Genomic DNA, 12,202 nt, shown 5'->3' on the forward strand with positions numbered 1-12,202 from the left:
TATAAATTAAGCCAGACCCGCCTTGCAAGGACTTTCAGTCCTGCGAGCTCAACGAATCATGGCTGACCTAAATATAGTATTATGCCTTGACCTAAATATAATAAAATATGAGCCACAGTTCTTTCTTCTACCTAAATCCCCACACAAAATCCTGCATCGTAAAAAACTTGTTGAAAACAACTTACTTTAAATACATACTATGTAAAACAAACTAAACAGTATCGGCACGTAGATAAAGAATGTGAACATAACATATAAAAGTTCATAAATTCTGATAACAAGTATAGATGAGGCCCTAGCTCTCACTAACGCAATTAACTTTATTGTCTCTAATAAAATAACGCTTGCTATTGTCTTGCTTTATAGGTTATACTAGTTCTTTCATCTGTTTGACAAGTCCACTGTGTAACCTTCTCTGCTCTTTTGTCTTATCCTATAGGTTTGTGTGCATTCCTTAGTATAATGTCCACACCACATCGCTAGAGCTTTCAAACTGAACTTTGATTGGTCGCGTTTTCTCAGGATCTTTGTTCCCAATCCTGCATACCTCCAGCGGGTCAGGAAAGTCACAGCCGGCTTCATCAAAAACTGAACTGATAAAGGGCGGAAGAATGTCAACGTTTAATAGTCCTCCCACTCCCCTTCTTTCGTCTCCTTAACACCGTAGATATTCAAGTTTCTCCATCTTTCTTCTTCCTCATTCACTGATCTCACGGCTTCTTCACGGCTTTCATATAAGGTTTTACAATCAGATGGGTAGGATGACTGGGACAGATTATTCAACATTATAACTTTACAATATAAATAAACATTTACATTATGTTATGATTATGTAAACTTAGACTATATGATCCATTCAGAAGCCTTTTATTGAGAGATGAGATCACGTTTCCATCAGATCTTATACTTTTGTCGAAAAGGGGCTGCATCTACAGTGCAAATGTTCGAACTTTCTTTCTGTACAGAAATATAATAATAAAGCATTTTAAAAACAAGTTTTTATTTATTTGACATGAAACTTCTTTAGATGAATGGTGATTCCGTGTCAACAGAAGAGCAAATTCTTTCCCCCAAGTCCAAGTGCTCTATACAGGTTCCTGAAAACTTGCTTTCTCCCCCGACCTCACGCTCTAATTCACCTGTAGAAGAAATGCCTTTCTCAAGAGAGGGTAAAGATTCTGGTAAAGAGAAGGAAGATGGAATCAACCAGGATTCAGTTGAGAAAAAAGATGTTCCAGAGGATCCAGTTGGGAATGATGGTGATGATGGTGAAGGGTTGAAGTTAGACGCTGTTGACATGAAGAAACAGGAGCAGCAAATTGCAGAAGATAACAAAATTAGAGATGAGGTACACCATTCCTTCTGAGGGACTGACTAAAATCTTACTGACAAAATCTTTGAAATTTGAAGGGATTTATGAATTATGAACCAATTAAATGTTATTATAATAATTTTAGCATTGACATATATATCTCCAATTTCAGGCTGTATCTCAGATATCAGAAATGAATAAAGACCGAAGATACGACCAGCTCATGCATTTGCTAGAAAAAAGTTCAATATACACAGGCTTCTTATTAGATAGGTTAAAGGCAGAGGAGGCTGTGAAAGCTAAGCAAGAGGAGAAAGTGAAGAAGCAGGTGGAGAAGAGTGCTACTAGCACTAGGGGAAGAAGAAATAGCAAGCGCAAAAAGACAACTGTCTCTGATGTTATTGATAAACAGGTATTTACATTATTTTCAGCTTTGCTAAAGAAGTTTATTTTCGGAAAAAAGTTAAATATTAATGTCTCTATATATCTGTTTCAACTCGACAGGTTATAGAAACTAGCTCCGTATGATATATCACCACTATTTATATTCCAGGAGCTGCTCAAAAGACAGCGCATTAACGAGCAGGGTGATAGTGTAGGGACAAGTAGTCAAGAGACGGAGAGAAAGGAGGAAGTGGCGAAACTACTTCAACCAGCTCTGATCACAGGAGCAGTCCTGAGGGATTATCAGCTCTATGGTGTCAACTGGATCACATCCCTCTACGAGAACGGTCAGAGTTGTTTTTAGCTTTTACTTATTTATGTCGAGCCGTGTTACGACTTACCACGTTCGGTAAAACCCCGTTTCCGGGATTTAAAGATGTAGTACCCGAACAGAAGCACTTAGCACAATAATACAAGTGCGATAGAATTAAGCTATTATTTAGTGAACAGTAAGCACATACAATTACAAAACATGAAGATATTTTCTGCGGTAGTTTGTGTTCACCAAAATAACTGTGTAAACAAATCATCAAAATGAACATTCTTCAGGAATGAACGGGATACTGGCCGATGAGATGGGACTTGGAAAAACTATTCAAACTATAGGTTTACTAGCTAGTCTAATCGAGCGTGGGGTTTCTGGTCCTTATCTCGTTGTTGCACCCCTCTCTACCCTATCTAACTGGAAAAGAGAGTTCGATAACTTCGCTCCATCAATACCAACCGTCCTATTCCATGCTTCTAAGACTGAGCGACCAAAACTTTACAAGCACATTAAGAAACAGTATGACGTGCGGATCGAAGCACAACAAAATAGCAACAAAACTTATCCAGTGGTCATCACCAGTTATGAAATGATCTCTTTGGAATACAGTTTCCTTTCCAACTTTCAGTGGAGGTTTATCATCGTGGACGAGGGACACAAGATCAAGAACATAAACTGCACCCTGATAAAACATCTGAAAGGTCTGCACTCTGATAACAGACTCCTACTTACAGGAACCCCACTACAGAATAACCTCTCAGAGTTATGGTCTCTTCTTAACTTCATCTTACCGAGTGTTTTCGACGATCTCAATGCTTTTCAGATGTGGTTTGACTTCTCTGCTCTTTCGGAAGACGGCGGTAAAGAAAAGATAATCGCAAATGAAAAAGAGGGTCAGGTTTTATCAAAGCTTCACCAGATTCTGAGTCCGTTTCTCCTGAGGAGACTGAAGACAGACGTAGAGCTGAAGATACCTCCCAAAGTAGAAGTGCACGTGTACGCCACCATGACGGCGCTGCAGGAGAAGTATTACAAGGCTATTCTGGAGAAGAAGATATTCGAACTGATCACTGAGGAGAGTGGAGTAAAAGAGGTGTTGGAGAAGAATGAGAGGGGGTTGAGGAAAAAGAAGCAGGTTAATTACGATGAAGACATGGAGGATGTGAATGATGCTAACGGGTTTGTAGACCCCTCCCAGTGGAGCTCTATTGGGGTTAAAGAGGATATCTATAAAGCGTTCAGTGGTTCTAAAGCGCTGTCACAGGGCAGGAAGAATGTGATAACTTCAGCTCTGAAGATGATGTGGGTTCAGCTGAAGAAGTGTTGTAATCACCCTTATCTTATCAAGTACCCGTGTGATGCTGATGGTGAGTTGTTAGTGTTTAATTAATAACAAGAATTGCGCCTGTTGTTCCGTTTTGGCGGACGCTAGATTTCCATTCACTATAGCTTTAAGTATAAGCTCTAATCAGCTCACTTCATAATAATAATATCAAATATTGATAAATTATGCATAAAATACGGGAAACACTTGAAATTCAATTCAATTGCCGTAGAACTTAATTTGTATCTGTAATTTAAGAAATTGTTAGCAAAAGTAAACTATAAATATACTCATGTACACATCAGTACACTACGTGTGCCACGTACAAATTGGGCTTATTACTTAATATTATACATTACATAGTATACATTAAAATACACTCGCGCCGCGCATTCATTGACCACAAGCTATCTATACATCATATCTCCACAAGCATTCCTCGCGCGTGCCTTAAATCTGCCGTTTTTGGCCCTTTTTTACATGAATTTTACTAAGACCTTTTAGGCCAGATTTCATACCTTAGAACTCAAAATTAAGAGAAATCCTGTCCCAAAAAGTTGGATATGATCATCAGCTATACTCACAAGAAGTTTTGAAGCGATATCTTATGACCTGGGTGATTGTACAACTTTAATAGTACTAGTAGGCAAAAATTTCAATTTTGCTTCTCGACCTTGTTCGGTTTGTAACTTCGTCATTTATTGTTCAATGATATAATCCTTTGGAGGGCTTCTTGTACGGATTGTAAGTAATGTTCAGTAAAAAATCGGTATTTCAGCGACAGACTTTACCAAAATTTCCAAAAAAGAAATTTTTTTTCGAAAGTGCGTTTTCATAATATGAAGTCGAATCCCGAATCCCGGCAAAAAATGTTTTGGTGTATTGTATGTCCCCGGCCTTAATGTATTATTTCTGTACATTTCTACTTTCATCAGACATAATAATTAGTGGCATGGTACAAATGCAATACAATTTACGTGTCTGAAACCTGTGGTCCGATTAATTGACCTTCCCATTTCCAGGATATGCGGTGATTACAGACGAGGTCCTGAACTGCAGTGGTAAAATGTTACTACTTCACAGAATGTTACCTGCACTTATTAACGGCGGTCATAAGGTTAACTTGATTTAATTAAGCTTAATTAAAATTAAATTACGCTGTTGGGCAAATAATCTTTTCGAAATTAGAAATTGAAAACTCGAACAATGGAACATTTGTGACCATATCTATAATGTTGATGACAGTATTAGTATTATCTAACTATGTGTACTGATCTAGGTACTAATATTCTCCACTATGACTACAATACTCGATATAATTGAGGATTATCTCTCTCTCTACGATTGGAAATACTCTCGACTAGATGGGTCAATGTCTTATGATCTGCGAGATGAGAACGTTAGTATTGTCAATTAACTAATGTATTATTTAATTAATCAGTTGATCAAATGATTACTAAGTTATTAAATTACAGTAATCAACTAATTAATACATTAATTAGAGTAATTAACCCTTCAGATACACCGGTTCCAGAACGACCCCCAGTACAAGATATTCCTCCTCTCTACTCGAGCTGGCGGTCTTGGTCTTAACCTGATGGCTGCTGACACTGTTATTCTTTACGACAGTGACTGGGTTAGATACTCTTTATTATACAGTTGCAGTTAAACGCAACATGAAGCTTGATGATAAGCTTGTACAGTTCCCAAGACAGTTTATCAGTAACCATGACAATATCTCCTCATCAGTAACCATGACAATATCTCCTCATCAGTAACCATGACAATATCTCCCCAGAACCCTCAATGTGACCTACAAGCCCAAGACAGGGCACACAGGATAGGACAGAAGAACAAGGTGATGGTTTACAGGTTGCTAGCTAAGAATACCATGGATCAGAAGATTGTAGAGAGAGGGATTAGTAAGAGGTTCCTAGAGAAGATGGTTATACACAAAGGTACGTACATTGTTACACTTGTTACACTTGTTACACTTGTTACACTTGTTACACTGTTACACTTGTTACACTTGTTACACTTGTTACACTTGTTACACTTGTTACACTGTTACACTTGTTACACTGTTACACTTGTTACACTTGTTACACGTAACTTGTAACACATGTTACACGTGTTGGCTTATTTTACGTTGTTTCAAACTAAATGTTTACGGTACAAAATAATAGTTTGTTGACACAATTACTGCGCAGGTAAGTTCAAGTCCCACGCTGGTAAAGGTCCTGATAATGTATCAGAGGAGGATCTCAAGGAACTCTTCGACTCTGAAGCTCTTGACGCTCTTAATACAGGTAACTTTCAGTTCAAGGATCCATACATCAAAACAGTTTGTCCAGTCTAAATAATAACTGGGTTAGACTCATCTACACTTGGTTCATACAAGTACTCTGTTCTTCAAACTGGTCCCTGGCCCTCGTTTTGTTGATATTAAAATATCTTTGTTGTGATAACTGTTCTCTTTAAGTACACCCTAGAGAATTACAAATAAATATATATAAATATATCTGGGCCACTTTAACTGGAACAGAAATTGTCGGATAAAATTTTGTCTGGAAATTGCAGTTCCTAGGGAGCTAGAAACTATTATACACTATACAAACTACAGAGGTTATTCTGCCGCCCTTTTTCTCCCGATCTAGGCATTGTAGACATTCCCGCCACTGCATATTAATCTGATTTACACTTGTTGGTCATTGATTTCACAGTTCACATTACAACCGATCCTTGACAAATTCCATCCCACTTGTCCATTCTTCACATGATATCTTACACTCCGCCTTAAGTATAAGCCGTTTCTCTGGGGGTGTAATCTAGCTGCCGCCCAAATCAACACTTCTTGCTGTGCAGTTGTCTGATTGGGTCTTTACCTCCTTACATTCAGTTCTATTACTGTAACAAATAAATAATTAGAATCAAATTAAATTTTATCTAACTATTTCAGAACACCGCCCAGAGGATATTCTCTCAGACCAGGATTTAGCAGCCCTAGTTGACAGAGATAATGAGCTACCAAAGAGTAAAGCGTATACTATAGTTGAGAATGTCGCTACTGAAAAATACTAAAACACTTTCTGTTTTTTAGATTTTATCAAATGATAATTGAGATACTTTCTATTTTCTAGATTGTATCACTAAATATTACTTAATTCTACAAATTCGTCAATTTAATTGTAAATTATCAGTGAGACCCTCGTCAATTAGTTAATACAATAAATTGGGATTACATTTTATTACAACCGACCCTATTTATAATCTGTTGATATTATAAAATTTGCCTGTGTGACCCTACAGGATTTTAACTTTATTTCTGTTAAATTATAATCGCAATTTTCTTAATTCCATTTTGCAATTCTGCACGCATATTACAGAATGTAGGGCTAACTAGAGTCAATAATTGGAGTCATGAAAGTGTCCCCTAAACTTAGTCGAACATATTGTTTAATTTGATAATTTGTTGCACATAATACTCCACTATATTAGAGTAGGCGGTCTCTGTAGTTTGGATCCTGTTATTATGCCTTAATAGGTATTATGTTTAGTAAGCTTGGTTAAGCTATTTATCTAAAACCATGTGAGTTGGCAGATTTTTGTTTAAGTTTGATTTCAACAGTTTTCAACCTTGGAGTGGTATAAAATTGGTTACGCTCAAATTTTCAATCGGGCCAAATTTGTGATTCAGTCAAAAGCTACTTTGGTTAAGATAGCAAATCATTGCAGCGTAACCAATTGTTAATTTGGAGAGTATTATACAATTTATTGCTTGTCATTTTGTAAATTATACATTTTCATTTCTAATCTAACACTTTTCCCAATAAAAGGTGTGTGATTATTTGTCCAGATAAGGCGGGAAAATTTACAAAACAGGAAAGCGCGGCACCGAATGGAATAAGTATAATTAAAGTTACCTACTGTGAATGCACCGTGGCGGGACTGCAAATAATATAATGTAATTAACCACGCACGTTTACGGCGCGTGAACATGGACCAATTTGAGGACCGTACTTGTTTGATCTGTTTACATAACAGTTTTGAGTTTAGTCCAACGCTAGCAAGAGGAAAAATTATGAGGCATACTCTACCGGTCTTACTCTCGGGTTTGTACTGGGTATTTATTTATTTAATTTCAACTTAAGTTCGTATATTCCGTAACATCAAATTCCGTGTTACGTCTGATATAATTATAAATATGTAATCTAAGATAGGAGCTGTGATGAAAATGTTACCTAGATGGGACGTGTTTGGTGGATCAATGAAACAAAGGCGTGGATTATTGATCTGAGAAGTTCTCGCACGGGCATCATCCTGCACTCTCTGGATGCTGGAGTAAACCGCTAGTTTGTAGTTCTAGTTGTCGCAGAGTGGGCGAATATGTGACACCATTAATATAACGTAAATCATAAATGTAGAAACTTATATTGTTATATCTTTATATGTAATTCGCGGTTTGTAGTTATTAATTTGGTCAACACCACTGTTACTGCACACATGAGACTTCCATCGTCTTCATCCTTTTTCTCAATCCAAAATACACTTAAATTTTGCAGCTTATGCCTTATGTTATAGCTGATAATGTACCTTTTTCCCCCTCAAAATTTTATAAAGTGAACGTACTTTGTATTTTAATTGGTATGGAATTACGTTTCAGCAAACAACAAAGGATACAATTTAATAATTGTTAAAACATCCAATTAATTAAACAAGCAATTTGGTGAAGATCAAATTAAATAGAGTTGATTTAAATATCTTTCCTATCAGAAACATAAATAGAGAAGTACTTAATGTTTATATCTTCCGGTTTATTTCAAGCTTTTAAAGAATAACATGCAAAAGGTTGAAAGCTAAATCCTAAAACCTAAAATCAATAATAGATAAATTAGTAAATCAACAAATCGACAAAGACGCGCATTCCAAGATAAGTTTTCGCCAAAGTACCAAAGCTACCAAGGTTACCAAGTTAGGCACTCTTACAAGAGTTCCTAGCAGTAAGATTAAAATATGGAACTCAAACGTAAATGTCACGCAAACAATATTCGCCTATAACCGCAAAGAAATTGTCCTTAATCTTTCTCAAAACAAAAGCAAACAATACTCAAAGCTTCAAAGTTAGACGTTTTAATGGCAGTTCGTGACTTATATTAAACAAGAATTTAAGAATTGTCTCCAACTCTCAATGGTAATTTGAGTGGTTAAATTTCCCACTGTACTCTTGGCTTGATGGTAACCGGGAAAAGTTCCGTAGATGATGATTTATCAGACATTTAACAAACACAAGGAAATGTTTTGCAGTTAGACTGAGTTGTCACGTGTAACCACGTGGGTAAGTCTGCAGTATGATGCCAGCAGTTCTGTTAGCAGGTAACACTGGAAAATTAAATATTAAAGCAAATATTTAAATACCACGCATCGCAAATCAGATTTTTGATCACAGCAAAACATCATTATATATTGGAAAAATTATTATTTTGCAGTACGGTAGTATTAAATCTTAAAAAGCAAAATACCCAGAAACGAACCTTGTGTTTGTCCACCAGCATTATACTGATGTTCTTGTTGTTTATTCTAAGAGTTATAGAAAAGGGATATCCTCCGAAGTTTGTTATTTTATCTAAATCCACCGCGTCCATTATCACCTGATATTACAGTCAGTTAAACTTTCGTTCAATTTGCATAATATTTCGATAGAAAATAAAATGCGAAAGTTGTTGCAGTAACCTTTGATGTTGACGGATTTGCTATTTCACAGTTTCACAACTCACCAAAGTATCTGCATTGATGACGGTGAGCCTGGTTTCAGTGACATTTAAACAGACTGCTACTTTCAGTCCGTCCTTAGGGTGACTGTAAAGTCCTCTGAACAGCGTACTTTTGTTGTACTTCCAGCTGCAGAGGTTCATTGTAAACTTTTTATCAACAAAAGGTTAAAAAGAGAATCAAGAACATGTTGTTTAATTATTCGCGGCAGGTATTAATATATTCTTAAGCCTAGCCTTAGATAACAACCTACCGTTCTACAGCAGAGTAATATTTCTGAAACAGAAATTGGTTGGAGACATCTTTGAATTTGGACCAAATCTCGGCGAAATCTTTGACCAGTCGAAGTTTCGAATTGGGATCTTTACATCTGTCAGTTATGTTCGGAGGAATGTACTTCTCAATAAAATCAGAAAGTTGGTTGACGGTATCGTTGTTGGGTTTCGTCGGCGAAAACTCAGGACAGTTTCCTTCTATAGCCTGAAATCATCGAATGAGTTAATAAATTAGATTTAATTCAATCAATGCCGAGACACCTCGATATCAGAAAAACGTCGATGCGCGTACTGCGCCGCATGGCACATTATCGTGCTATAAATGAAAATTTAAGCATAGAAATAATGTTCGCGCGTTCCAGTAAGAACAAAGATTTTGCGGTATAACCAGTTTTGCGGTATTACCAGTTTAAATTCATGTTGACGTTATTGGTTATGCCGAATGCAGTGGTCGCTCAGACATTTCAGAATTGGCTGCGAGACTAACTGGATGGTAACGCCGAGTATTTCAATACCCCAAGCGATACGTATTAATGCAAGATTTCATGAGGCCGCCAGCATTGTTGCAGACAGAAAAACAAAGTTATGTGGGCCCACAGTGATGTAATCACAATAACTTTAACATCTTGTAGTTTCAATACGGAAGTCGATGCAAGAATAAACGTCAGAGTAAAATGTACAGGCTTCAAAAAATTATATACTAGGAGCGGTCACTTTAATCAGTAGAGCAATGAATTGTGATCAAACTCCAAGGACATATTATCGTAAATTCTAAAACCTAGTAAAAATGAATCTTCATTAAATCACGTTAATAACATACCTGCGCCATTACAGCACCGAGGCAAGTAGCAAGCTCCATTTCCATACCATGCACCCCCTGCATAGCTTGAGTATGGAGATGCAGTGCTGACAATTTGTACTCTACTTGAGAAACACAGTCGTGCTGAGCAGTCAGGTGCAGAAACTTCTGATATGTCAGACCGATCACTTGTGGTATCTGAAATATATCGGATTAGCTACAATTTTAAGAGATTTCTTATGTTTTTTATTTAGCATCGAGCGCGCTGATTTGTTAACATATTCTAACATCATGTGTACTGCAGATCATTCATCTGAACCACTGCCAGGTAAAGGACGAGACATTTGGACTACAATAGTTTCATTACAAAGCACTGTTAGCTATGATAACCGCCACTATATCCAGACTAACGACACTGAACTGTGCCAAGTAAACGGTGCCAGCCCCCCCCCCCTCCTCCTCCCTTCCCTCCCTCTGTAATATGCTGCAATTATGTGTGGAATGTGGGGCCTAGTGTGGGGCTCAAGATCTGGAGGAGGAGGAGTTATTAAAGAAGTGCCCTCTGGTGCTTCACACCGTTCAGTGTTATTGTGGCGGAGGGTGCTAGTTCAGTGTTATTTTATTGTGCTAGATAACAATTAGTAAAGAGGATGGTAGGTGCATTGTTATGACCAAGCTATGAATAGTCAAAATAGGGCAGGACGCCTATTACCAGGGGTCTGAACCCTAAATTATACATCTTACAATCCACCACTCACAAACCAGCAGGCAGCGTGTGCAGTACACTGCTTTAAAGCTAGGACAATTCCCACAAGCTCCAGGAGGCTGGTTACTACATTTAAATACACTGGTTACTATGGGTCTAGTTGTTACCAGGTAACACTAAAAAGGAATATAACAACTATCTGGTAACTATGATATTTAATAAATTAAGTTTAATTAATTACCTGGTTGTTGTTAGGTTTAACATTTCCCTCCCACTTAGCAATAACGTCACATATCTTGGAGGAGTGGTTTATAGGGACCTTGACTCCTGGGTTTATAGGATCGTCCATAAATAGCGTGTAACCACTCCATCTGAGAGGAAATAGTGTTTAAATAACCAACATATGGAGCACAGCTGGATATTTGGGATATTTTAGATTTTCCAGAACCGGCTGTAATGTTTCCAAGAAAACTTAAGTTAATTTAGAACCTCAACGCTAGAATAATGTGAACTGATTTGCTATGTTTTCTAGAACAATATGAGTTAATTTGGTATGTTAAGATGATACCAGCAGCTGTAGAGACTGGACTCTGTGTAAATGTAAGTTCTAATTGTGTGCGCTAATAGTGGGCAGGTGGTGGAGGAATGGTAACAGTTACAGTCTCACATACGGATCACCAAGGTATTCTAATTATATATGCTATTATTTAGAATAGGGCAAGATGCCAGAAATAGCCCCGTAATGGATTGGTTGAAAGGTTCGTGGGTTATTCATTTACAATTCACGTTTGTTTAAATATCCGGTTCCCCAAAATAAGTTGTCAGATTGTAGCCTGTATAAAATGTGGATTTAAACCGGTGGAAAATAACAAAGTTTGGAACTATAAATCAAGGAGCGTGTTAAATTTTAACGTTATGATAATATGAGACATGTTTATTAAGTTATTTAATAAAGTGATTGATTGGGGGACTGGTCCGTAGTACCAGCCAATGTTTACTCAAAAGTAATATATAATTGAAATAAGTTAAATATTCATCCCCGAGGGGCACGCAGATTATAATTGTGATGTTATCTATTAAAACTATTCGATTAAAATTTTATTGGTCGAGTCGACTGGCCCTGATCTGCAAACATATTTGATATTGGTAACTTTATGATGCTGCCTCACCGCAATTAGGTGTGTTATCAGTGTAGATATGCGCTATGTGGCAGTGAAATAAGGAATGTGCTGTTAGAATGGCAGGTGGTTTGAAATGTTGTCCTGATTCAGATTGTTTAATTTGAGCTGTATGAGTTTGGTTTTGAGT

At 37.1% G+C, this 12,202-nt stretch overlaps 2 protein-coding genes across 7 annotated transcripts in view; one reads left to right on the forward strand and one right to left on the reverse strand.

Annotated features, from left to right (window-relative positions):
* Positions 1 to 950: 950 nt before the first annotated feature.
* Positions 951 to 7,180, forward strand: LOC134817781 (lymphocyte-specific helicase-like). Its single transcript, XM_063827106.1, has 10 exons — positions 951 to 1,348; positions 1,485 to 1,724; positions 1,866 to 2,043; positions 2,306 to 3,388; positions 4,368 to 4,462; positions 4,625 to 4,744; positions 4,865 to 4,981; positions 5,144 to 5,303; positions 5,556 to 5,654; positions 6,305 to 7,180. The coding sequence occupies exons 1-10, from the start codon at positions 1,028 to 1,030 to the stop codon at positions 6,424 to 6,426; spliced, it is 2,535 nt and encodes an 844-aa protein (XP_063683176.1). The 5' UTR covers positions 951 to 1,027; the 3' UTR covers positions 6,427 to 7,180.
* Positions 7,181 to 8,027: 847 nt separating this feature from the next.
* The window catches only part of LOC134818504 (uncharacterized), a 37,139-nt gene continuing 32,964 nt past the window's right edge, over positions 8,028 to 12,202 (reverse strand). For all 6 annotated transcript variants that reach the window (XM_063828097.1, XM_063828095.1, XM_063828094.1 and 3 more), the window contains exons 18-23: positions 11,136 to 11,265; positions 10,210 to 10,386; positions 9,368 to 9,594; positions 9,120 to 9,243; positions 8,877 to 8,993; positions 8,028 to 8,724 (exon numbers count right to left, since the gene is read on the reverse strand). In XM_063828097.1, coding sequence (XP_063684167.1) covers positions 8,650 to 8,724; positions 8,877 to 8,993; positions 9,120 to 9,243; positions 9,368 to 9,594; positions 10,210 to 10,386; positions 11,136 to 11,265 — 850 coding nt within the window. In that variant the 3' untranslated portion in view covers positions 8,028 to 8,649. The remainder of the gene's footprint in view (positions 8,725 to 8,876; positions 8,994 to 9,119; positions 9,244 to 9,367; positions 9,595 to 10,209; positions 10,387 to 11,135; positions 11,266 to 12,202) is intronic.

Source organism: Bolinopsis microptera, chromosome 7 (genome assembly GCF_026151205.1).
Source record: "Bolinopsis microptera isolate Bmic1 chromosome 7, MBARI_Bmic_1.0, whole genome shotgun sequence".
In the NCBI taxonomy this organism is placed as follows: Eukaryota; Metazoa; Ctenophora; class Tentaculata; order Lobata; family Bolinopsidae; genus Bolinopsis; species Bolinopsis microptera.

Excerpts from the sequence above, each read along its gene's own strand:
- LOC134817781 (XM_063827106.1), top strand. The coding sequence starts at position 1,028 with ATGAATGGTGATTCCGTGTCAACAGAAGAGCAAATTCTTTCCCCCAAG. Across the intron at positions 4,982-5,143 it reads TTCTTTACGACAGTGACTGG|AACCCTCAATGTGACCTACA; the intron begins GTTAGATACTCT and ends ATATCTCCCCAG. Across the intron at positions 5,655-6,304 it reads TCTTGACGCTCTTAATACAG|AACACCGCCCAGAGGATATT; the intron begins GTAACTTTCAGT and ends TAACTATTTCAG.